General features: G+C 42.3%; 1 protein-coding gene across 1 annotated transcript in view; it reads left to right on the forward strand.

Annotated features, from left to right (window-relative positions):
• The window catches only part of STAB2 (stabilin 2), an 88,403-nt gene that overhangs the window by 11,323 nt on the left and 49,601 nt on the right, over window positions 1-27,479 (forward strand). The window contains exons 6-23 of the mRNA XM_050915294.1: window positions 1,679-1,774; window positions 2,064-2,189; window positions 4,199-4,395; window positions 5,384-5,517; window positions 10,458-10,591; window positions 12,415-12,497; window positions 13,173-13,322; window positions 14,612-14,755; window positions 15,556-15,618; window positions 15,711-15,830; window positions 16,483-16,536; window positions 17,699-17,779; window positions 18,756-18,908; window positions 21,920-21,982; window positions 22,799-22,882; window positions 24,162-24,248; window positions 25,364-25,475; window positions 26,745-26,925. Coding sequence (XP_050771251.1) covers window positions 1,679-1,774; window positions 2,064-2,189; window positions 4,199-4,395; window positions 5,384-5,517; window positions 10,458-10,591; window positions 12,415-12,497; window positions 13,173-13,322; window positions 14,612-14,755; window positions 15,556-15,618; window positions 15,711-15,830; window positions 16,483-16,536; window positions 17,699-17,779; window positions 18,756-18,908; window positions 21,920-21,982; window positions 22,799-22,882; window positions 24,162-24,248; window positions 25,364-25,475; window positions 26,745-26,925 — 2,062 coding nt within the window. The remainder of the gene's footprint in view (window positions 1-1,678; window positions 1,775-2,063; window positions 2,190-4,198; window positions 4,396-5,383; window positions 5,518-10,457; window positions 10,592-12,414; window positions 12,498-13,172; window positions 13,323-14,611; window positions 14,756-15,555; window positions 15,619-15,710; window positions 15,831-16,482; window positions 16,537-17,698; window positions 17,780-18,755; window positions 18,909-21,919; window positions 21,983-22,798; window positions 22,883-24,161; window positions 24,249-25,363; window positions 25,476-26,744; window positions 26,926-27,479) is intronic.

Raw genomic sequence — 27,479 nt, forward strand, 5'->3', positions numbered from 1 at the left:
TTGTCTCTGAGTACAATTTACTTTTGCTCTCCACAGTATTCTGTGCCAGGGAGCTCATAATTCAGTCAAAAGCATGAAAAAGGATGGGTTTTGTTCAGTTTTGGTTTTTGACTGGTAGATGATTTCATTAGTTGGCCACACTTCTATTAGGAGAAGCGGGACATTGAGGGAGGGGTCAGAGCTATGTGCGCTATTTAAAATGTATATGTATCACAAGTGTATATATTGGTATAATATTTTCCAGCTTTGCCTGTTTCTTAATGATTTCTAGTATTTTATTTACCTTCCTGACCCCTGCTGAGCATTAAACCAACACATCAGAAAACTGCCTGAAAAAAAACATTAAGAAACGTCTCCTTCTTAAGTGGTAATAGTTGTTTATCTCTAAGTAAAACTCTTTTTGTTCCCTCAAGATCTACATAAAGTTACTTCTGAAAAGGGTCACGAGCGGCCTCACTTTAAATGATCTGTGTTGGCCTTTCTACACTAATCCTACACCACTGCTGACTCAAAGGCCCTTTTTCCACCAGCTGTCCACTGGATGCCAGTGTTGATACACAGAAATGTAACTGAGCCAACGTTTTCATGAAAATAGGGCACTTGAATGAATTCAATATCATAAATGTAATTATATTCCAAAAAGCTACTGGACAATTCAACTGCATGTTAATTTAAGCAACATTTTACACTTCAGCTTTCAGATATTTGAGCTCCTCCAAGTTTTCTAAGCACCTATAAATACTGTGCATTTGTGACTAATTGCTTTTCAGCAATACCTTAGACATTCCTGATTTTTATGTTAGGACTACTAACATAGGTAGAATACTACTAAGTAATCAGTGTAGGTGATTTGCATGAACACAGGATATGTTTGTAAAGGGAAGAGGATACGCTACATCACTGCAGCTTAAACATGAAGTCACCAATACAACTCTGTACATCTTAGAGGCTTTTCCAAGTGTAACTGTACAGGGCCTTTTTAAAAAGCATCATTACCATAACTGAAACAATTATAACTATAAAGCTTTTAAAGTATACATAAGGCTTCAAAAACCACTTATAAAGGGGTCTTATAGTTGCCTGGACTCTGAATACAGAGTCTTGTGCGCATATTGTCACAAGGTTTATAACCAGAAATGACAGAATATAGGAATAGGACCAGAAAAAGACCTGAGACGTACACAGTGACTAATTATCCTTTTAACTAAATAAATTCTGTTTAGGGGGAAAAAAACTCAAAAACTCATCTCTTCTGGAGGTGTTTGAGAGGCAAACAGAATTGAAGCAAAAATAAGCAGTTTGTTAAGAGTTATAAAAATGGTCTATGTAACACATTATATTCAAATTTGGCTCAAGACTGTATGTCAAATTTTACAAGTTTTATGGTATTAGCAACTAGTCAGTTTGGTGTTTATAGTGTGTGTCCTGAAGATTTTCAAGCCCTCAGGCTATTATCAGCCTGCAAAAATCAGTATGTTATTTACTGATGTATGCAACTGTGAGTATTGATCTTCTCATTAATGGAAGCTGATAAATTCAGGAACTGAGGTCAAAGCTTGGGTTTGAAAAATCACACTTTGTAATATTTAACCAGTTGTTGGCCAGGACACTATTTGCTACTCTATGTCTTTCCGAACACCATTATTATTCAGTAAAGCCAGTCCATCTCTCCATACAGTTTGCAACTGCGTTCATGGAGTATGCAACAGTGGAATTGCAGGGGATGGAAGATGCACTTGCTTGTCTGGATACAAAGGGCTCAGCTGTGATCAGCGTAAGTAGATTGTTTTCTATGTGAGACATATTCAACAGCTCTGATACAGTTAGAACTGGTGAGGATGAATGTAAAAGTAGCCTGAGGTTAGTCACTCTAGAGCAATCAAATATACACCGAACCTCAAACCCTGTGTGTGAGCTCCCATAACCATCATCACCACTTCAATCACCAGAAAAGGACTGATAGTCCCTAGATCAAGCGTACTTTGAACTAGCATACTGCAGAATGCAATGCCTCCTGGAACAGTGTGCAGACACAGCTTAACCTGTCGAACTCTGTCCCTCAGCGATAGCTGAATGCGAGGCCTTGCGGTGCCCTGCAAACTCCAGATGCACTGCCTCAGGCGAGGATGGAAGACAACTGCAATGCACATGTCTGCCCAACTACTATGGGGATGGTACACAATGTCAACGTGAGTAATTTTCATGTCCACAGAGTTCTTTGTACACAACATCATTGGTATTAGAGTTCAGATATTGAGTGCGCTTTTGAACCGAATCTCACCATCTAATTCTTCTTGGGTTCATATCCCAAAGCAGTCTCACGTGCACAAACTAGATTCCTTCAGGATAAAACTAAACCCTAAAATGTGCTTCAGAAGCACATCAGTCCAACTGCTAACAAGTTTCAGTCCATGCAACCAGACTAAAGCTAGTAAACCCCCTTGAAATACATAGCGTGGATGCTGGGTCTTCAGTGCTTACAAATCCATTCCTGTCACATCCCTCTACTTGCTGAAGTTCAACCTCATAGTTTGCTTCCATAAAAATCAACAACAGCAACCAAGAGCTTATATTTATTGAATATCCATCATGCGGCAGCTCAACTTCATCACTAAGCATAAACTCTACAGACAAGTAAAGCTCATTTTAGCTTTCCTATTTTTCATGAAACAAAGCTAATAGTATCTCAGCTAGAGGTAAAAGTCTACCTTAAAGTTGTCTTTATAGACTCCTCAACTTGCCATTGAATACTCAAATTAACTATATTACAAGAGTCCAGATTTTCTTTCCTCTACTTACATGATGTGTTACAGCACCAGCTCTTCCTTCTAGACCGACTGCAATGAAGAAAATGGTTGTATCTGATGCTGGAAGCACTATTTAGTAAATGTTGGCTTGGATCAGGCCACAAATACAATACTTCTTATCCTGTCTGGCAATATTTACATTCAGTCCTCCTGGTCCTAACTATGGTGTCATCCTCTCTGAATAGGCTCGAACACCATCCAAGAGCAAGACATCAGAAAGTCACTCCTCAGGGAGTGTGACATTCTTCTAGTAGGCAGCATAGACAAGTGAGAGACAAAGAAATTGCAGCAACCAGCAGAGAAGAAGGATGCTAGTATCCCTACCTCTCTTGGGTGTTGTATTGATGCAGTCTGTGTGGATGTTGCTCCTCTGTCCCAGTGCCTTTAGATACTGGGGTCACCTGTGGCTTAAGCCAGTGTCTTTTACATTTGACTGGCTGGGAAGCAGAGGACAAGCAGCTCCAGCACAGCTAAGTACGTAAGTGAGGATAGCAGCAGCTGCCCCAGACTCTGCTTGGAGGTGGCGTTGCTTATGGTCGATTTGAGCATGTGAATATGTGTGTACATGTGTGATTTCACACCAGAACAGAAGAGAAGGCTTGAAAGAGTGAAGCTGAGCATTGCCAACTCTCTCAGTCCCAGCTGAGGGGGAAGAAAGGGAGGAGGAGAGGGGAACACAGTGAGCAGCACCACCTTTTAGGTGAGTCCAGGGCCTGCAACCTTCCAGCTACAACGTGTGCTTGACCATATCCTAAACTGGACACAAAGGTGTGAGAAGGTGTTCTCCAAGCACTGCTGGACTATGAACAAGGATAAACAATGCCATTGCCTTGAAAAAAAGGGCTCATGGAAATAACTAGTGAGCTTCCAGTCCAGTCCTGAAACTACAGCAGTGCGGAAGACTCAACTAAAGCACTTGCTGGCCAGTTTTCCATATAGCTGAACGGATGACATTATATTGTTTAATTACCGGAAAGAAAACAGCGAAGGCCTATTGTATTGAGAAATATTTTCCAGCTGATCTAACACGCGCTTAAAGCTTGTACAGACCTCGTATCACCTACCTGACCTTCTCTGGTTAAAATCCACCAGAGAACAGGGAAATAGTTGTGATATTTTAATGAGCACATTACATGTTTTAATCTGTTTATAACTCAATTTGCCAAGTTACGAGATCATTTCTGTTCAAAAAGCAAACAGTTGGTTGCTACCTTAGTATAAACACATTCCTCCCTTCTGCCTTCATGCCGCCACGATACTTCAGACTTGGCTGTTATGAGAAGTTTAGTCTACTCGGGCTTTGTTTGGCATGGAGGTGCTCTGGCAAATCCTCGTCTTCAATTTCAGAACTGTGGGCAATAATTCATCTACTTCACTTCTTTTTTCACAAGCTATCAACCCATGCTCCAAAAAGGTCTGCGATCCTAATGCTGACTGCATTTACCTTGGACCAAATCGGCACAAATGTACCTGTCAAGAAGGTTACAGAGGGGACGGTCAAGTCTGCTTACCCATAGACCCTTGTCAAGCAATATACGGGAATTGCCCTGCACAGTCTACCATTTGCATATATGATGGTCCAGGAAAGGTTAGTGTTGAACGGGTGCCCCAGACATTTCCTATGTCAACTGCCTAGGAAGGTATAATGCTTTCCGAAAAAAAGCTATGAGGGTACAGGAACAGGCCTCAGGGAGGCCAAACTCTACTCCTAGCTTTGGCATAAGCCCTGCCGGTGACCAGGAGTGAGTCTCTTTACCTCCCTCTCTATGCATCTATGTGGTGCTTTCCCCTCTGAAAATGGGAATGGCAATAGTGTTCTTTTTCCTAGAATATTTTGGCTCAGATTTGCCTCCCCAAAATGAAGGCACTGAAATGAAGCTTCTCCCAGTTAAATTTTCTCTCTCTGACCACAGGGAGCTTGTAGGACCAGTAGGCTCTTTACACGGGTGCTGCAGATAAATGCCTACAGTGAATGTATTTAGGAAAGAAGTAATCCGGGTCTTTGAGGACTACCAATGAAAGGCACCATATAAAGGCTGCATATTATTCACGCTGTCGGGAACTGGCTCAGATTTCCGTGTGTAAAACTCCTGCCACCAAGAAAGCGAGACTTCAGAAGACCATGCCTGTTTTGCCTGGACACTCTGAAAAGCCAAAAAGGGAGTCAGTCATCCAGGGTCATCCTGCAGTTCACGTTCATACAAGTGCTGATACTCCTCGCTCGTTAATAATATGCATTGGCACTCATTTTGGGAGGCAGAGGGCTGTGGGAACAGAGGTAAAAAATCTGACCTACCGACACCGATTTTAAATGTTCTCTGGTCACAGAAGTGAATTTAAAGGGCTTTATCTGAAGGAAATTTATCTGAGAGTCAGTAGTTTTCTGGAGTGGATAAAACCTAGAAGGGAGTTGTATAAATATGGATAAGCTTTACACTTGCATCTGAACTCACCTGGTGATTAACTAAGGCTTTGGAAGTTCACTGTCTTTAGACCCTAGTTCCAGAAAGTATGCTGAAATCCACAATTTGTGCATGTCTAATTTTTCTCTCCCCTCTCCCATCCTTCTGATTTAGTCCCACTGTGAATGCAAGGAGCATTACACAAACTTTGTACCTGGGAAAGGATGCAGCATGACGGACATCTGTGCAACAAACAACACCTGCCATAAAAAAGCTAAATGCTCAATGGTTGCACCAGGACAGATTACGTGAGTCTTTTTGCTTATTAAAGCTTTCACCCAGTTTCTCCCTCCTCCCCCTAGTAAACAGGCTGCTAAAACAAATCCAATGGATGAACACCTCCTGAAGTTATCATTAATGGTTTCTTTATCAAAGACAAATTACAAGATTTAATGGGGTTAGGGTCAACCAATTAGCATAGTGTTTGATTTCATCAGTCCAATTGCTAATACCTACTAAGTTTTATTTTTATAGCACTCAGAGGTCATTTCTACACTAGTAAATAAAAAGGACCAAGACCTCTTTTCTGTTCCTCAGGGCAAGCAGCATGGTCTGGCTCACAGCTAAAGTCTCTTCTTCTTCCAAAACAGAGTAACTGCCTCTTGGCAGAGGTCCCTGGCACACGTTATCCCTTCAGCTGTGCCTGGGCACTGCCTGGGAAAATGCTACTTGGTGTGGGCCAGAAACATGCCAGGCAGCATGCTAAAAATTAATCGGCATTAATTATCATGGGACAGCGCTGGAGCCCTGGCTCTTTTTAGTACACTAATACTAGGGAATCTGATCCCCATGCTGTGAAAGCAACACCAACCTCGGCAGATTCCTCAAAGCCTCGAGACAAGCACGTGGGAAACTGCAAAACCTCTGGCAGAGTTTGTTTTCCTGTATAGAAATTTGCTACACAGACGTTAGGAGGAAAGTCAGTTTTAACACTAAACAAAGCTATCTTAAACCAAACAATTTGGATTACGTGTTTCTATAGCCCAGTGATGGCTAGTACTAGGTTTAAAGAGGTGTCCCTTAAATGTTAGCTTTCAGGAGCTGAGGGTTTGAATGTGAAAGACAAGATAGGCCATTAGTTGTAAGTTGGGAACAAATTATTTATCATATAGATCTATATAGACAGAATGTGTTCACTTGGGAGAGTATTCTTACTGCCAGTTCTTGCTTCATCATGCAGCTTTCTCTTACAGTGTAATATCAACATCACTTTTGTGTAAGCTATTGTGCATTTCAAACAAGTTTATCTAGAATATCCCCTAGTTCATTTCTAGAGTGTACTATACTACTCAAACTGCACTTGGTATATACTTATACTATACTTAGTATAGTATACTACTATACTGCATAACGTGAGTTGAAAATTAAAATAAAATTCCACATCACATAAATCAGAACGTTTCTTTCCTAATTCATCACTGTTTCACTGTTGCAACTCAATTTTCAACAGCTGAGGAAGTTTTGAGAATTTTAGAATGGGAAAATTAAAAAATTATGACTGGGAGGGAAACAAGCACTCCAAATGCTTTGCACCTCGTTCATTCAGTGACCTTTAATGGCAAAAACAAATACAGAAGAAAGGAGTGGGATTCAAATCAAACTAAAACTATCTATTTGGCAAAAAAATGAAACTATACTAAATAGTTTCCAACTAAGGAAAATCCATTTATGAAAGAGGAACTTTGCAAAGAAAAATACTGATTGGTAAATGTGGGCACAGTAAATTGTTTCTGGTAAGTGACAGACACTGTATTTTGGCTGCATCCCAGATTTTAAAGGTATTTGGGAGGGCTTGTTTTGGTGGGGTTTTTTACTTCTTCTAAAACACAAAGCTGTAACAGAGGCCACAAACCTGTGTTGCTTCCTTTCTTTTGTTTTTGGTTTTGTTTTTATTAAAAACACAGTTGTGCTTTTAGCTTCCCTCATATAGAGTCACCTCTACTTTCTCCAGAATCAAACAATTTGTACAGGAATAAATCTCTTATACAGACAAAGATGTAGAAAAGACAAACATTTAGTTTGTGAACATAACAACCTCCCAGAAAATCAAGATTGTCTTTGTCTTCTGTTCCCATATAGATCTTTCCCGAGTGATTGCGGACACTTTCTATGGCATTGCTTCAGCACAGTAATTATGTTCAGCCTTGCCCAGAAGCTACAAAGCTTCAACTGTTGCAGAATTACACTGCACATTAGACCATAACCTCTCTGGTTTCTAAGCAGAACTAGCTTTCCCTCAGCTAAACTCAATTATTTGCTTTTTTAATCTCACTCTTATTTTTACTCTATGTCTTCAATGTAGAAATTAGTAGCTTCATAAACCAAAACTCTATTATACAAGTTTCAGGTAAAATGGAGACAGAAAGCTGAGCTCCCCTTTTCTAGAGAGATACAATTCTCTTCCCTCTCCTGAGTAAGCTGAAGTAGTGACAGTTCCTGTCTTTTTCAGTCCTGCCTATACTGTCCATGCAGCATATCATGAAAACATCAAAGAACTAAGTTTAAATAGTCCAGCAGGGTTTGTTGTAAAGCTGTTCCTCTTTGGAGGCACGCAGCCCGTACAGTACGCAGCGCATTCAGAGCAAAACCTATAAAGCCATATGCAGTATGAGTTGCAAACCGGATCATCCAGACAAAGCTAAGACAAAACTAATCTAGTCAGTCACCCAGCTGGTCCTTCCCGAACCTGGCCACACAGAGTAAATTACTCCATCAGAAGGGCTGAGGGGACAGACAGGTTGAAGGGTTCAATCCCATGCAATAGGTGCTAATCTGTAATTGCTAAATGCTTTCCTTTGGCAGTCAAATCCAAACCGTGTTACTGGACGCGTGCTCAGTTACAAGCAATATTGTCCTCAGAAAATAAATTTCAAACTACATAAGTATTTCTGCAGTTCACTGTGCCCCTGGAAATGATCGCCAAAAAAATTACTATGTTTAACCACCTGCTTCTTTATGACCATTTGCTGAAAAAGAGAGGAGAGGTTTATTTTGAAACCTTGATCTGATTTGTGCAATATTTCAAGGGTAGTTTCTTTTTTCTACTAAACTATTCCTCGGCTCCTTTGAAGCCTCAGTTTTTTTCTTCTCTGCGCGGAAGTGAAGGGGGCTATGTACATCAATACAGCAATATTTACCCCATCAGAAAAAAGGAGTCAGCTCCCAAGGAGGAGCTGCTCCTCTCTCCCAGCCCTAAATCCTTCATCTGGGCTCCACAGTCATATGCTTTGCCTTAAAAACAAGAGGGCTCACCATCAGAATTGCATCCTAAAAATTTCAGATGCTTTTAGACTGCTATTTTTACCCAGAACCAGAAGGAGTCAAAGCTTGAGCCTCTTAGCCAAAATCCCAGCTCCCCTCTGAGTCTATATGCAGCCCCCCAGACTGCAGGGACTGTGGGGATTTTCAGTATCGCCATCACCAGAGAAACAGCTACAGTAGAAACCACATGTGGGAAACAGGAGATGATTTGGCATCAGGATGATACTACTGTGAGGTGTGAGTTGCAGATTTGTGTTTGTAACAACCAGCACATGCAAACAATTCGGTCATTAGTTATATAAAGAATATCTTTTGCTTGTATGGAGTAATGTTCCTTCTCTAATGATGCCTTTAGAAAAAATATCCAGAGAGATGAATCATTATGGATAGGGCTTATACATATACTGAACATGCTGGAGACTTAATTAGGAAAGGCACTATTAAAAGCCAATGTTTGGCAACACATACCATATAGTTGTTTAGCCTCCTAAATATAGTTAGAGTTTCTTTCTGTGCGCACTACATGTGGACAAGCACCTGCTTTAATTTTAGCACTGAAGATGAGTAAATCACTGAGCTGACACCACCAGCCAGTCTCCCAAGCACAGCCAAGCAGGAGCTGATTTTCTGAAGATTGCAACAGAAAGAGCTGAGATTGGCTTAGCAGGCATCGATGGCCACCCACATTGAGGCAGGTTTGAAGAGTCCAGCTGTTTTGGAAAATACTAAGCACCTCTCCCAGTGAACAGTCAGGCTGACACAAGGTCAAGGCACACACAAGTCCTCGTTGCTCTTTGAATCGCACAACCATTTGTACCCATCAGCACCTAATAGCAAGCATGTGTCAATCACGTTGACAACCAACAATTTCTTCCCCACCTCTCTTGTGATGCTGAGGTCTTTCATAGCCATAACATTCCATTTTCATGAGGCGTGTTCCTCCCCTCATAGGACAGAAAGTGTCAGACTCAAAATGTCAGACTGGTGGCTCTTCCATAAATTTCCTTTAGACTTTGCCTTGACTGCAACACGCTACTTCAAATGCAGCCCATCCCAAGGCAGTGAGGACACTGAGCCCATCTCAAGGCATTGCCTGTCCCTCTCACGGGCACCATGACCTGAGTGTGCTTTGGACATACGTAGGACTGGGTCAACCATACGTCACTGACACCTCTCACAGGCTGGAGTCCCCAGGGGACAGCCAGGGTGTTACAGATGAGATGCTATTTCCAGTACAGAGACAGCAGCAGCATAAAGCATACACCCGAAAAAGCATGAGATTTCGTGCTTCAGTAGCTTCAGAAAAAAAGATAAAGTACAAGTATCATTGCCCCAAATGGCTGCGTTACTTAAAGGGCAGGGTAACATGTTGAAAGGACTGACACCCCTGCCTGCCTTTTTCTACCAGTTCCATACAGCTATCGCAAGGATTGATGAGCTGCCATCACTCCCTTCATACATAACTACCATTAATCCTGCCGAGTCTCACATAGTGAGTGGAGGCTTTGCACAATCGCCTCCCCGCCACAAGGGTGGCACCCCGCGCGTTTACGCTGTAGCCTCTCCTTGTCCACAGGCAGGCAGGTTCAGTGGCTTTCTGGGCTCCAGCAACCACAACGTTTGGGGACCAGAGGCTGCACTGCAGCCAGGGGCATCATGTAGCCCCCATTCAAAGAGGTCCTGCAAGACAGACGCCACTGCCTCCTGGCCCGGCTGACAGAAGGACATCATGTCAGACAAGCAGCCACCAGGCTGCCCTACACACTGACATACTTCACAGCACGCAGAAGCAAAGATTAAAAATGCGCTAGTGCTTCCTGAAAATGCCTTCAGAGAAGCAGTAGGTAACACCTGGCGCAGGTTTAGCGAGAGCCTCGATGACACCACAGGGCATCAGCACACAGTTAAAATGACGATCCCTTCACAGGTGTACGTGCCAGGGGGGCTCCGTGGGGAATGGGTTTGTGTGTTACGGAAACGTCATGGAGCGCCTCCGAGACCTGAACGCAGACGTGGGAGGACGGTGGCAAGGCAAGCTGACATCCGCCTTATCACTCATGGGTAAGTGACCAGACGCAAGCAGAGTCAGCTCCTGCTGGGTGGGTTGATCTTGCCCTGCCTTCCCCCAGTGCTGCCCGCTGCAGGAAGGTGCTGCTTGCAGCACAACACAGCACATACGCTACTCACCACAGACTCCCTCTGACCACGTAAAGCTGCCTTTGCTCAGCATGCTGTGCAATCTGCAAGAGTTTCCACGCAGAAGTGCTAAACACGTTCCCACAACCCCTCAGACATCATTTGGTATCACCAGTGGGTTTTGCCCCGTAGTAGAATCAGTGAGATCATCCCACTTCTTCCCCTCCCTGCCCCATTAATTTAGATAATTGAGATTTGATCTAGAACGACACACAGAAGTCCACCAAAAACATCAGGATTCCCAGCTGGGTGTCTCTTCCCCGGTCCCCAGCCATCAGCAGTGGCATTGCTTTCACCAGGAAAGAGGAGAGAGGCAAGAGGAAGAGACTGATCCCATCCATGGTCTCCATCACCCTCAGGACCCCCCACCAGAGCACCTCAGCCATAGCTGGGGGGGTCTCCACATTTCCAAACTGTCTGCAGAGATGAGATGGAGCCCCTGTCAGGGCTCACAGCTTCCAGCCTTTCACAGTTATTGCTGTCACCTTGTGAAGAGAACAGCATAACAATCTTCATCATCTTCTGTTGCATGGCCATAAATTTGAGCTATGAACAAACACTGCTAGAATCGAGCTGGATCTTTGAGTTAAATTTGTAAACACGAAAGATTTCCTCCTGTTTAATATGATTTGCTCGGTCCTTCGCACTGAGCCCAGCAATTAAAATAAAGATCCTGAATTCCTGATCAGAACACAATAAGAATCCCCCATAGCTGGCCAAGGACAAAACCTGGCAGTGACCTTCATATTCAGCACTGAAGACCAAAATCCATTACCTCAGCACTGAGAGCTCAGTTGCAGTTTCTCTGTGCATTTCTCCTTATGTGTCTGAAAAGTGCCTGGCATGCTGAGCGCCACCGTTTGTTAACAACAATCCAGATTTTATCTTCTTTGGTTAAGTTTTGGACATAAATGTGCCATTTGATTTACTAGTCAGAAGCTACAAAGACACGCCACACAGGTTATCTTACAATACATTCACTCTACATGAATGTCTTTCAAAAGCTAAGCAGAGTAGTCCACATTGTTTTGTAAGACAGCGTATTAATTTTGAGATATATTCTCTGGTACAACATACCTATAACAACTGTAAAGATTTTTTCAGTTCTAATTTTAAACCTCTACAGAAAGACCTGAATATTAGAAATATTTAATGCCTTCAGCTGCAGAATCAGTGGTCTCATACTGCTGTCTTGGAAACAGAAATACCACCTGGGTAGCAAATGAACCCTAATTAACTTTCAGTACATCAGCTTTTATTACCAGCTATGTGTTTGCCGATATTTGCACTACCAGCAGGTTATCAGCAGCATGTTCCTCACCCAGTGAAGACTGACTTGATTTAAAGCAGAAGGCCATCTTCCTGTAAAGACACATCTCCAAAGAAACGCTGGTTTCATGTCCATCATCCTGGTCTGCATGCCACAGAATCTGGGGTGCCAGAAGCATTCTGAATGTTTTGCCTCATTCTGTGGCAAATAGGCAGCAGCACCTGGATTTCACATCCCATCTGCCTTTCATCTTTCAACCACCTGGATTTTAGAATCTTAAATTAACATTTAATAATCACAGATAGTGTTCTTTCTTATTCTGCCCTTGCATACCTGGCACAGATTACACAGTCCCTTCCTCCAATGAGCTTTTCAATACACATTTAAACTTTTTCCCCCCCCCCTCTCTCCTTATAAGAAAATGTCTATGAATGGCCACTGAGTACTCTGGGACCATTTACCGTGCTCGTACCGACAAACAAGGGGCTCAAAGGTATAAATGTAAGTAAACAACAGAGAGGGTTTTAAATTGGGGGGGGGGGGATTTAGCTCCTTCAGAAATCTCATCTGTGTTAAAAGTGCTTTGATGCAACAGATTCAGAAGATCTTTTTGCTCTAGTACACTTCTGGATACATTTAAATCTAGGGGCCAGAAATTGTCTTTTTCCTACTTGAAAGGAAAACAAAATAATTTGGTGAGTCAGGGTAGAATGCAGTCATGCTTCAAGTAAGTTTTGGATTGTCTTACATGGCTGTGCTCAAGGTTTTTTCACTTGGTTGAGACAGGGTGTGAATTAAGATCTGAATTTTCAGCAAGGTGGTCTACGGGTCACCTTATGTAAGGGTGATTAAAAAAAATTAATGTTTTTAGTTAAAAAAAACCAAACACACAAACAAACAAGTGGCCTGATTTGCAAGTGGTCAGCATCCAGTACCCTCCCCTGAAGTCAGGACAAGTCTGGAGCCACTTACTGCTCGTGCAGGGACATAAGGGTGTAATCTGACCTGAACTGAAAGCAGGAGAGGCCTCCATTTGGTTCAGACCCTATCACCTCACCTCAAAAGAAAACGTATCATTTCAGAATGTAACAGCTAGAGCAAAAAATGCATTCACCATGAGATTATTTTTAGATGAAGCCTGCATTGAAATAAATCTCTATTCTTCTACTCTTCTAGATAAAGGATCTTCTGAATAATAAACAGAAAGCACAGTACTTCGTGAAACTTCATGTTATTGCTGGTCAGTTGAATACCAGTAGCTTGAATAATACTAATGTAATATATACTTTGACTGGCAAATCAGGAGAGATATCAAAGGGAGAAAAGGTAAGTGGCCTTCCAGCCTACCTCAGCAAGAATACTACTCTCTGTTCACTCAGCAAGGAGTATGAAAGGTCTTTCTGCAGCGAGACGTCAGTTTGCAGATAGCCGCTGGATTATGGAAAACCACAGGTGTGGCCATGCATTACAAGGGGTTCAAGTGAAACTTGAAACCTCACCGGCATCAAAGTTCCCACTAAAATCAGTGAAAACCAAAATTACCTTTAGAGATGCATCACCGCCGAGTGGCATAGCGGTCTAACAGAGACCGCTCTAAAAATGTTTGCTATATTAAGTCATCTTAAATCTGCAAGCATGACCAACAGAGCTGGGGGGGGGGGGGGCATTAAGAGAGCCTAGGAGAAATAAGAGGGGGCACGGGGAGGGAAAAGCCCAGAGCTTATGCTGAAAACCTGTGTGTACTGCAAGCACCGACTGCACTGCAGATCCCACCTCCCACTGAGCATCAGCATCCTTTGAATGATGCAGCAAATAGAAGTCTTCAGCATAACTAAAATGCATATGGCAATTTATCATGAAAAATACAGAGTAAAGTTCATCACTAGCCCAGCTTATTTGATGTCAGTAAATGTCAGGGCAGTCTGATCCCACAGTTTAAAAAATTTGTTCTCTACAGCTGATACTAGATTTTATAATCTAGAATTATTGTTCTTGGTCCATTAAATGTCTCTTAATGACTTGGGCCTATGTGAAGGCTGAAATCAAGTACTTCTCATGTTTTGCAGTAGATCAGTGGCATCCGAGAAAAGAGATGTATTTTATTTCTTTAACGAGTACGCACTCCATTTGTAACAGGAAAATATCATTGCTGTCTGAGGCCTGTTAGTTTCCTGCAGGCTTCAGTACAGTGCAAAATCAGCAAACATTTTATTGTTTTAAATATACATATAATATAAGGAAACGGGTTGTAGTCCCTTGAGATTACGGGAGTTGACCCTTTCAGGACAATCACATTTTAAATCATTTCCTGGCAGACTTTTATTACTAGCAGTCATCAGAGCCCTTTTAGGTTCACTGTTCTCCCCACAGGGCCTGTCCCTGTTTCTCTTCTGAACTTTGCTGTCCTGGAACAAAATAACACGGTCCTGATCCAAAGTAAAAGGAATTTTTTCCATTTCCTTGATAAGTATTGGAAGCAACCTTTAGCCTCCCCAGACTCAAATGGGCCAGGTGTTGGCAACGGAAGGGGGTGTTAAACTTTATTCAACATGCATACTCACTCTGTTGTAATTCCATAATAAAGAGCTCACTATCCATTACCTGGCTTCTTTCAGGATAATGAATTAAGAATTAGAATCCAAGGAGGAAGGAGGAAAGGAAAACTTTTGCAGGGAAATATTATTGCTTCCAATGGGATTTTGCACATTATTGACAAAGCCATGGACAATGTAGAGCCAACATTTGAAAGCAGCAAAGAGGTGAGCCGTAAGCTATATACATGCAATGTCAGACTTTCTTTTAAAATAGTTTCACAGTAATTGAACACAAAGGAAGATGACTGACAGCAGCTAGACAAACTCTACTGAGCCACTGTGCATCAACTCAGAGAAGCGACATTCAAAGTGAAAGGTAATGACACAGTTTCCACAGCAAACAGACATTTGCTCTTCTGCCAAGCTGGTCCGTGGAGGATTTGGTTGTACTCACTGCATTTGAGTGGTTCCTTGGGAAACTGGCAGTCACAATCAGTGCATCTCACTGAATTCCAGAACAACATACTAAAAGGAGGGACATCTGGACAGATACCAGGCAAGACTTGTATTCAAAGCAGCAATCCCTCCCCCCAAAAGGCTAATATTTATAAAAACTGATAATTTTGGATGCTTTGGGTTTTTTGGTGCCCTGCTTAGCGTACTTCCTTGACAGTTCACTTCTTTATATGGTGTTTTTGCAAATATTTTATTTATCTGCCCTTTCTCATTGGGAATGAGGAGATAATAACACTTTCCCAATACACACATTGTTTGTATGTTCTGTGACTACACAGTATTTCAGGACAATGACAAACTCTAACTATAAGCCAGTATAGCACCAGGACAAGAGTGCTACCATCTCAGCCATTTCCAGACACCACCAGCCACCCAAACAGCAAGGAAACCCAAATGTATTCAATCTGTAATAACTAAGACTCATACAGTAATTCAAGAAGTGTCTTATAAGAATTGGTATTTATTCCATGTTCCCAACTAAAATAAACCTTACTTTCATCTTATTTCAGGAAACCATAATGTCAGTACTTCAAGATAATGGAAGATACAGCCAATTTACATCTTTGATAGAGGTAAGGATCCAGAAAAGAAATTCCATAAAGCTATTTTCAGATGTTTTTCAATATTAATATGTAATTTCACTTTTATTTTTAAACCAAAACAGAAGACTGGCCTGGGAATGGATTTACAGCAGGACAACAGGCCTTACACAGTCTTTGTTCCAAGTAATGAGGCTTTGAGTAATATGAAAGCTGCGGCTCTGGATTACCTGCTTTCTGCAGAGGTATAGTCTTTCTGTAACATAAATCTTTCTCAGACAGTAGATATATAGCAGATTCATACATACGTTGTCCAGTGTTCATCTAAGCTAAGCTCCTATGATCAAGGCTTAAGCCATCTCTAACAATTAAAGATCAAGACGAAACCCAGAGAGGAACAGGATTTGGGGTCTCCCATCGTATAAAGCAGTGACAATCCCCCACACCAAGCCCCCACTCCCCTGCTCTTGCCCAGACAGCACAGCCCAGACAGCCACATGGCAAAGCCCCAAACCCTCTCCTGGAAGGTGTCACCCTCGGTGGGAAGAGTCAAGGGGAGCAGATGCCACAAGGGCCCCGTTGGCTGGGAGACACTGCTGGTGGGGTCCCAGGAGGTGGATATTGGCATCCTGTCTCCTGTCCCCTGTCCCCCCATGCCTCCTGCCTCTCCCAACACACACACAAGTTGTGAAAGGCCCGTGCTGAAATAAAAGGTGATGTAGGGGTGAGGGCATGGAGTGGCAGGGCGCATGCCATGAGCTGAGCACCACCACTGACCCAGAGGTTTCTGGTGCACCAGCTGATGACACCGTTCTCATCCCCATGTCCTCTCAACAGGCCGGGTTGGGTTTGTGTGACTCATTTTGGGCTAAAACGGCCTCTTTTCTGCTTTGGCAGGGTTCATGGAAGTTGCTGGAGCTGGTCCGATACCACATTGTCTCCAATACTGAGGTGAGCGCAGCTGCTTTAATGACGCAGAGTGTAACAGCATTTTCAAACCCTTTGCCACTCTGAAGGCAAAGGTTTTCCAAGAACAACCTCCACTCAGTGCTGCACAGCAGAGCTGCAAAGGACAGCTATGCCTCTGCCTTTACTAAGGGTAGTCACATAAAGGTCACTAACAGAGAACACAAACCTTTCACCTCAGTGTCACTAATGAAAATAAAACCCTGCTAGGAGGCATGGGGTAGTCCTTGAATCACGGCAAATGAAAACTCTGTTGTATCACTCTAGTGTGTTACATGCAAGTAACCATTTCCACTTTAAAAATATACCTTTTGGTGATGGGGACTTAGCCCAAGTTGGGGGCAGGGGGGTAGGAATATATATAGTCATCCTGAACCTGAGACCTGCTACCTTAGCCTGCTGTGAAGCAAGAACCGCTGTCAGGGGGTACTGTCAGCTTGGCAGGGCTGCAGGACTGCGCAGCAGGAAAAGTACTTGTTGCTATAGAAATCAAGCTCTCTCTGAGCCTATTCTGCTAAGATTAGTCTTCTGTTTATCAGAGAGAGGTGCTTTTGTCATTCTCTAAGCCCTCTGTTTTTCCCTCCTTTTTCTACTGGAAACAAAGAGCAGAACCCAGCAACACCACCAGCAACTAAGGCTAGAGGAGACTGAAGTTCATCCCCACCCCAGCCCCTGCTGCGGGGAAGGAAGGATGTGCTCATATCCTTAGCAAAAGGACCTGCTCTCAGCGTCCAAGGCAGAGGTCATTCCCAGCACAGAGCAGGATCACAGGGAGCAGAGGCATAAGATCCATGTGTCCCTTCATGGGATATCAGCACCGCTGTTTCCACAATGGTCTAAGGATGCAAACAGGGCTATTTTTAGGGAGAAGTGATAACTTTACTTAGACTGGTTGCTATAATTAGGAGAAAAATTAGTATCCTTTTGGGCAACAAGTTCTTCACATGCAGCAACCAGCAAGCTCAGTCAAAATTTAATCACTTTAACTTTGTTAGACAAGCAGGTTAGTCAATGCGAGGCTGCCCACATAGCTAATAGGGTCATTTGCTCACCCTAAAGAGAAAGGTGGTCTTTATTGTGAAATCCATCTGGATTTGAAAAGAATAACGATATCACATTTCTTTCAATCAATTTATATTCATTTCAGCTAGAGGTAGCCAGCCTCATCTCAATAGAGCACATCAGAAGCATGGCAAAGCAGTTCATTTACTTTAACAGGACCAGCACGGTAAGTTAAAGGCAGCTTTCACCTGTGAACAGCTCTCTCTGATCTAGGCAACTGTTTGCATGCAGGGGGAATAAAAAAGGGAGGAGGAGGGACATTAGCAGAGGAATCTCTTGCTGTAATGAGGCAGAAATTTTCAACTTGCCATTCCCACCTACTGCTAGAAATTAGTATTATAAAGGATGCAGAGCAAATGACTGGTATATAAGGACAGCCTGCAGTTTCTTTTTTCTTATGATTAGCCCCAGTCCAGGAATGATCCCCATTTATGCTCTGCCTAGTTTAAAAAAAAAAAACTATTTAAAATATTTTAAATCATTCTGTTACATATTTTGGTTATTTTAAACACTTCTCAGTACGCATACAGATATTCTTTCATTCCCTTTAAATGCTAGTCTCTGATCCTGATAAACCTAGTGAACACTTTTTTAAAGGCGTTAATTTGTCAGTACTTTTGCTAAGCCAAACTTATCTGATAAGTTGAACTCTCTTCTGTTCTTTGCATATTTTAGCCAAATATGAACATTCTAGAGAAGAGATGCATGTATGAAAATTCTTGTAAAGGCAGAGCAGTCACATAAGTAAATGCAGAAAGAATACTTTTTTTTTTTTCCTCCTGTGAATTTGGATAGATCACAGATTCTCTCTCACTTTTTCCCTCCTTTGTCAGAGAGAGGACCAAAGCATGCTTACGCCCACTGAAATCAGTGCCTAAAATCATCAGTAGTCTTCCCATTTTGGCCAGTCTTTCAGTCACCAGTTCCACAGGCTAACAGTGCAGATTAAGAGGAAAAATTTAGGTACCACTGTTGTAGACCAATATCCAAGAAAATGCGCAACATATGCATGCTTCTTGCATAAAACAAGCATAATAAAAAAAATAGATAGCAATTAAAAAGAAGTATGACTAGAAATTCTTAAATTACCAGAAATTGAGAAGCTATGAAAATTTTATTAATAATAATTTATTGTTTCATAGGGACAAGTCTTGGTGAGTGGAGAAGAAATGGAAGAAACAGATATTGTTACAAAAAATGGTCGCATTTATACTCTTGCAGGAGTCCTTATCCCACCCACAATTGTTCCAATTCTACCACATCGGTGTGATGAGACAAGAAGTCAAGTCGCAATGGTAAGAGAATCACGACAAATCAATAGCTCTTAGCTGCTCCATATAATGCACTCCAGCTTCCTCTTGACCGCTTTCTCTGATATTGTCCATAAAAAGCGGGGTATTTTGGGAAATTAATATATCAATGACATACAGCCACCTGGCTAGCAGTACTGCACAGGTACACATAATTTGCAAACAGGAAACTCATATGACCACATCCTATACCACTTCAACACATCTAGTTCTTGCACTAGCCCTTTTAAATACGTTGTCTCTCCAGTTAAATGTTTTCCTCCAGTTCCTGAACCCCACCTGTGCATACAAGTACATGGTAGGCCGTGTCAAGTTCCCAGGGAAACTACTTCAGATCAGTATTTTCATTTCTACTAAATACGCAGGGAAAGGAGCCAGCAAGTTAAAATATTAACATAATAAATTTTAATATTAATATACTAGAAATATGTTGTTTTCAGAAGCAGCAATTTCCCCTAGCCCTGCTTTCTTCCAGTTTTCTTCAAATTAGGAATTACAAAGCTGTTTCATATTTCAAAGGGTGGATTTCAACATACCTTGTTCAGTTTGGTAACACAGTACAGGCCTTTACACTGTGTAACATTCAGATACTATTTCTGGTAAGAAGACCAAGTATCAGATGAAGCTTTTAGTTTGCAATAAGCGTGGCTCCAATGAGCTGTTACTGGACCGTGTTCAAGCACGTATCTGAGCCAGTAACGGTTCCGGTACAGTAATGCAAAACATTTACTATCTTAACTTACAACAGTCCACAACCACAGCCTTGAAAGAGGTTCCCAGCAGAGCTGGACAGCATCAAAATTTAATGAAGAAAACACAAGAGCTGGCACTAAAGAACTATTACCTCTGGCAGTAACTACAAAGTGCCGTATGTGCAATATAATCATAAACCAGGCAGAGCGCCGAGCTGCAATCTCCAAATACAAAAAGCGATCAACCCTTTACAAATTCAAATTACACTCCAGTGATTTGAATTCCCTACTGGGAACCTACCTACAAACCATGTCTGACATTGATCAATCCTAAAGCAACACTATGAAAAATTATTTAAAGACAAAACAAATAGCATCTGTCACAAAAATTATTCCGCAAACTGAAGTCAGGAACTTTTGTCAGCTTTGAAAGCTTCATGCATAGTTTGAAATATAGTTTAATATCCAAGGCTTTAAGCAGAGCATTGCTAGCAAACAGAATACCAGAGGGAGCAGTGGCTTCGCTGTTCTTGCCTGCCATCATGCGTCTGCATCACTCTTGGAAAACAAGAGCAATGCCACCTTGTAAATACTACTTGTGGTACCAGTGAAAAGTGACAAACCTTGTAGGAACTGGCAGTTGTACACACCTACAAGAACTGTACATCCCTAAAGATAAAACCATTATGCTAACACATAGATAGCCATGTAACTGTACCTGAATGTTGGTAATAACCACAGGACTCAATATCTTGCTCCACCTCCTCCCAGAGGTCATCACTCCCACAGCAGACTTGGTGGAAGGGCATTTACGTCTGTGTTTCAGACACTTCGGTGCACAGACAGTATCTTAATCTACTACTGAAAATGGGCAGATTGGACCTTGCATGGAAGTGCAGACACATTTCCCTGTCCCCCCTCTGCGGCGTGGCAGAGGGGAGAGACAGGACTCCTGTCCTCAGGAAAACGAGGGAGCAGGTACACGTCAATGGCCGAGACCGTCCTAGGTGGAGAAAGGCAGCAAATAGGTGACACTGAGTGGCACTGAACAGCAGGGAGAGCAACGCCAACAGCAGGAAACACTTTCCACAGCAATCAGCCAGATTTTTAAGCTCTAAAGGACCAAAGAGGCACTTGCAGGGATTTTCAGAAACACAAAGAAAGCTAAGCCTAAGTCAACTTCAGCCATGACTACACAGCTTATCAAAGAGCTTTTATAACGCCCAAATGTATTTGCCAAAATATGTCTGACTCACAGACCTTTAAAACATAGTAGTGGCATTGACACCTCAACTATTTGATGCCCAAATGCTTTTGTAAGTCTGGTCCTTTATTCCTTTAAGTGCTGTGCAACATGAGGGACTACTAAATCCAAACCAGTACCTGGTTCTTTCCCCATAGCTCCAGTGATAAATCTGTGGGGAAAATGCCATAATTCAGGTTCGTGGTCACTTGTCCACTGATTATGAAACACAGTGAAGTAACACATTGGATGCTGGCTCTAGGATTTATCCTAACTTGGTTGAAACGCAAAACATTAGCAGTCACAAGCAACACAGCTTTGAGAAACTCCATATCCACACACCAAAAGGCTCAGCCTCTCTGAAGTTATTGCATGTTGAGCCTGTGAGAGGACTCACCTTTAAAACTGCCACTGGAGTTTATATCTCCTCGGTGCGGTAATTGCCAGTCTCTGTCACCACCACATGGTGATAAATTAGTTAGTGGGGAAAGGCAACCAAAAGGCGAAGACATAAAAATAGCTATATACTGCTGGATCATAGTGGAGTACAGGATCTACGACATGGAAGCAAAGAATATTTTTCTCTTCACTGCCTATACACAAGACAAATTTCTGTTCACACTCTCTATATATGAGACTCAACTAATTTGTGGTCTTCCTAGGAAGAAATAAAAAATTCTCATAGAAGTTAAGTGTGCAGACTGCACTAGACCCTCAGACAACATTAGTTAATATATTACACTGGGTTGAGCAAAGGATGCCAGTGCATTCGTGCCCGTGTTTATCTTCTGTTTAGGAAGCTTCCGGTTCTTTAAAAGAAGGGAGTGGGGGAAGGACAAATGAAGATAAAAAGGGCAAGGTGGAAATGAATAGCCACTCAGTAAAAATCAGAGCCAGCAGATATAGCCCTGGTGCTGCTGTTTGGTTCCAGATGCATGCTGTAATGGTTAAGTCATAGAACAGATGTACTTAGATTTTACAGGGTATATCATCCATAAGTATGCATCTCAGTAGTTGATATAATGCCTTTTCAAATGACTACCCTTATTGTTTCTATCTAGGGTGTCTGTACAAGTTGTTTATCACATGCATTGGCTCCCTGTCCACAGGATTCAAAGCCCATCGTAAGTGACATTTCCTGACAGATTCCCCAGTCGTACAAAATGCATAGAGGGAAGGAGTCCCCATATGCTGATTATTGCTTTCCCAATATAGTGAGCAAAAGAACCAGATATGAATACAGGAGACTGCATAAAAATACAAATACAGACAGTACTTTAGTCTCTTTTTGGCAATGATTGAAGCATCAGGTCATTTCAGCATTATTTTGTTTGCTGTTGCAAGATCCCTTGTAGACTTCATAGAAGCTCTGACTCTTCTCAGGTAAAGTAATATCTATTTCAGATTGGCTTTGGCAGAAGAGAGACGTGAGGAATGAGAATTACTACGATTATGCTTTGAGAGTTAGTAAACGAAAAATAGAGGAGGGATACATTTAAAATAGACCTCACATCTGTTAAAAAAATTTCTTTTTGATTAAGCATCCTCCCAGAAGAAACTGTCTGCAGAAGCAGCTTCAGAAAGGACTGAAAATCTTCCATCTGCTTTGCATCTAAGAGATGTAAATCTGGCTGCATGTTTCTCCACATACAAAACTCAAGTCTAGCTACCACAGGAATTTTATTCCCCATGTTATAAAAATTCACTGGTAGTTAGTCCTATATGCCATATTCAGTAATAACCTATATGCTATTATTCAGTAATAATGAAAAGAAAGTTCATGTTATGAAAAAATACATAGTTTAATAAATTTTGAAAATGCAACACTATAGCAAGGTACTTTCTGTTCTCCAGTTAAATTATGTTGCGCTATTAAGACTGTATCACAGAACTCTACATTGCTTAGAAATACTAATGCTTCTGTTTTGTGCACGTTCCAGCCTTTCTCAAAACGGAGGTGCATTATTGAAGGCCCAACCTTTCAAAAAACTGGCTGTGCTAGATCCTGCAATATAACAATAAAGGTACAGAGTTACAGTTCCTTAAGGTGAAATGTACATAAAAGTTTTCCAAAGTGGTGTCTTTTGCACTGTGAACTTTCCTTTTGAAGCTGAGAGACTTCTGGAGATTTGGAGATGTCCATGTAGCCTCCATACCCTTCTACAGGGGGGTGAGAGGAGCTACTGTAAATCTTGGCGCAAAATACCAGGGAAATTTTTGCCAGTATCCATTCTACTACCTTAAATAACTCCTCTCTATGATACTGCTCTCACCAGCACCTCCAGTGAGTTTTTTTAGCTGCCATATGTTATTGACAACAACCCTCTCATAGTCTGTAACTCAGGAGTTTTCACATAAGACTCCAAGCCCAAATGTTGGTGTTGCCCCATAGAGCTTCACCCACAAAGAACAGGACAGCTTGGTCGCCCCTGGTCCCAGCCCCTCCTGTCCCAGGACTTCACACAATATTGGGTAACAATGAACGGGAAATGCTCCCAGGAACCACGCTCCGCTTGCTCTGCTTGGCAAGTCTAGCCCTCACAGAAGTCATCAGCCCCTGAGAAGTACTTACACCTCTCTGGCTCCTGGGGGTCCTAAATAGGCTTCTGCATTTCATCACCACCATTAAGTAACAAGCAGAGAAGTCCACAAATCTGTAAGCTTTGAGAGCCTTTTGCTAATTCCTGTTTCCCTTGAATCACACATGTAAATGAGGTTTTTTTCTAATACACTTTCTGTGCTCTTGATAAATAAATGGATCAAGCAGCCAATTCATGAATAAAAAAAAAGATGCAGCCAAGAAAAACATTTAGGGCTGTGCAGTGGCTAAATCCCACGCTGGTGCAGAAGGGAAGGAGGAAGATCAAAGCAGCGTGTCTAGTTTTCACAGCGTCTCCCTGGCGTAAAACATATCTTCGAGTTCTCGATCTCATGCAAAGGAGACTGCCTGCCTCAATTGCACTGCACTCCCACTGGCAAATATAAGAGCGCACACAATATGAGCAGACATACACAGGCATGTTCATAACTGGTGACAGGATGGGGATTTTTAACACTGATGAGTCTGATATAAGAACAAGGGAAGGATTTGGTGGTCTGCGCATCCCCTTCTTGGGCTGCCAACACCCGTCCTGGTTTTAACAAGGCCATTGCAGAGGTGGTTCTCATTCAACACAAGCCTTTTAAGAGCCAGCTACCCCTACAGGCCTTTGCCAGAGGGCCAAAACACCATGGAGAGTTGTCTTTTGTGCACTGCCTCTCCACTAAGGCACTGGAAAGGAGGATATTTGCTTTATTTCACAGGAACCAAAGTGTTGCAAAGGCTTCTTTGGCCCTGACTGCAGTCCATGTCCAGGAGGTTTCTCCAAACCCTGCTCAGGAAACGGGCAGGTAAGCAGAGCATCCGGCAGCACTCTGCACTCCCACGGGGGGAAGGACAGGCTGTGTCCCAAAAGTCCCTGAAGCACTTCTGCACAACAGGAATGTCAGGCTCCACAGGAGCTGCACGCTCCATTTATGTCCAGTGATGGACGTGAATTTCAGGTTCAGTTATACAGAGGAGGGAAAATTAATTGGTCTCCTCTCAGGTGTCCAAATTGCGGGTTTCTGCGGTTCCGACACACAGCACACGGGCAAGGCTGGGTGACCCACCCTGATACTTTTGCTTTGCACAGCACAGGGTAATGACCCAGCTCACTATTCTCACTTTAAAATTGCAAAGGAAGGTAGAATACACAGCAGCAAAGTACAAGGAAAGCTTTTGCTTTGAAGCACCTTTTTCATTGTCGTGGTTTAACCCCAGCCAGCAACTAAGCACCACGCAGCCGCTTGCTCACTCCCCCCACCCACTGGGATGGGGGAGAGAATCAAAAAAAAAGCCACCTGGTGGGTTGAGGTAAAGACAGTTTAATAGGACAGAAAGGAAGAAAATAATAATAATGATAATAATAACAATAAAATAACAATAATAATACTAAATTAATTAGAATATACAAAACAAGTGATGCACAACGCAATTGCTCACCACTCGCCAACAGATGCCCAGTTAGTTCCCGAGCTGCAAACCGCCCCTCCCGGTCAACTCTCCCCAGTTTATATATTGGGTATAACATCATATGGTATGGAATATCCCTTTGGCCAGTTTGGGTCAGCTGTCCTGGCGGTGTCCCCTCCCAGCTTCTTGTGCCCCTCCAGCCTTCTTGCTGGCTAGGCACGAGAAGCTGAAAAATCCTTGACTTAGTATAAACACTACTTAGCAACAACCAAAAACATCAGTGTGTTATCAATATTATTCTCATACTAAATCCAAAGTGTAACACTATACCAGCTATTAGTAAGAAAATAAACTCTATCCCGGCCAAAACCAGGACACTGATCAAAGCTGAGGTTCTTCCTGGTAGTCTATCACAGTCATAATATGGACAGGCATACAGTCTCTTCTCTGGGGGAATGATAAAGATTTATTTTAATTTATACATAGAAATCACCTTTCTTCCATATCACAGTGCATGGATGGCCTGGATGGCAATGGGACCTGCGTTTGTGCTGAGGCATTTCAAGGCTCGCGCTGTCAGTTCTGCTCAGACCCTGGCAAATACGGACCTCAGTGTGACAAAGGTAAGATACAGCCGTACTTCCTCAGCATAAGAGCATAGGCTATTTCTTTTGACCATGGTAACATTAAGGTAGGAAGTAACCGCTTGCTAAACAGTCTCTATGGCAGATGAGCAAGATGTCTCTGGGGTATTTTAATTTCTTATTTCAAAGGGATACATCATAACCTCAGAGTCAGTGAAAATCTTCTCACTGACTTAATTGGGCTTTCTGCCGGGGCCATAGCTCGCTTTATGCTAATTTATTGTTCTTTTCATTTCTGTCTCCCTCACGTAAGTAACTGAAAAGAAAATCTTTGCTATTCCATTCCCACCTGATATTGCCCACAACAGAACAGATTCTGCCTGCGATGACAAACGTGTAATCTAAGAACAACTAGACCTATAAACAGATTGTGTTTAGGGCCACTTAATAACCAACCTTACCGAATAATTTCTGATCTGTTGAATAGCTTATAGTTCTAGCAGTCATCTTCTATATACTGACAGATTTAATCCTGCTATGTCAAACCCTACTACATTTGAGAGTCTACAGAATACACAACATCAAATATAGATATATTCCCCATCTACAAAATAATTTTTTGTCTTTTTTGCTATGAAACAGCCTGTCATTCATGAAGCACAGCTCACTTGAAGGTTCAGAGGTACACGGACAAAAACTGAGAGACAAATTCCATGAGAAAAGCTGGTATTGCCTAAGCTCCAGTCCCGCCAAAGCAGTACGTGTTGGCTTAACTAGTCACCACTGGCACTTCTTGGGATTGCAGAAGGCTTACCTACTATGTCCTTGGGCATACTGCTGTGCCTCCCAGCAGCACTAATCAGCCCAGACCCAGCAAAGTGCTCGTAGGTCTGTGCTGCTGCTCTGTGTTCTAGCCCAGCACTGTGCAATTTGTAGGATTGTGGACTCAGTATTAAAAGGCTTCCCACATCACTGGAAGTACACCAAGAGTGGTACAATGAAATAGCTTTAGCCTTAATAGCCTAGGACATAGTATTTTGCTCCTACTTCTCTGACGTACTTTGAAATTCATTGATAGATAAGTGCACTATAAAGACATAATAGATTTTAAATAGCTACCCATAAAACACACCTGAAAAGACATGGATATGATAAATAAACATTAAGTCCCCCAACAAAGTGAGACTTTAAAAATACAAAAGTTTAGATGCTAGGAAAAAAAGGAGGACCCAATTCATAAGAAATGCTATGTAAAGACAGATACCTTTTATCACTATGGAATTGCACACTGTAATTTATCTCTGGTAGACTGCCTCTGCATTTATGGGAAGTGCGATAACCGAATAGACAGCGACGGGATCTGTCTTCCTGGATCATGCAGAAGTGGATACACGGGGAAACTCTGTGATAAGCAGATTGTTCCCTGCAAGCCCTCCCTACAGCTCTGCCATGCACATGCAGACTGTCAGCTTAGCAATGGTGCAGTGAGGTAAGTCAGTAACTTGCATCTAATTAATATTAACTATGCTGCAGCTCTTTCCCATTTGCTTGATCAGAACAGCACCTTGTAGCAGTACACAAACATCAGCCACTGAAATACTGCTATGCAGCAAATAAGCATAAACATGCGCTACATCGACCTTGAGTTGCAAGAGAGTCTCTCATTAAGAGTTCTCAATGCGCTATCCTGTACCTTATATTTAACACTGATAAGATAGATGCATATGGATCTGACTCTTGTTCAGAAGGTTGCCTTCCTACCAACATCTACAAAGGCTCGTAGGAACCTCTTATTTCTAACCATCCCTTAGTGAATTAGAAGTTTGAGCCTTGCTGAAAAACAATGAAATTCTCAAGCGGTTTGGGGATAGATAGCTCACTCCGGTCAGCTCAGGTAAGACTTGCATGCCACAACACTGCAGGCTTCAGCACAGGCTCTCCAGTCCTGACAGGACTGGTCACAAAACTCCGTTACTGCTACAGCTGCCTTGCGCTTGCCTCACGCTTACCTTCACACACAGCAATTTTGCCTCTTGCCGCAGT

The sequence above is a fragment of the Gymnogyps californianus genome, chromosome 1, assembly GCF_018139145.2.
Source record: "Gymnogyps californianus isolate 813 chromosome 1, ASM1813914v2, whole genome shotgun sequence".
In the NCBI taxonomy this organism is placed as follows: Eukaryota; Metazoa; Chordata; class Aves; order Accipitriformes; family Cathartidae; genus Gymnogyps; species Gymnogyps californianus.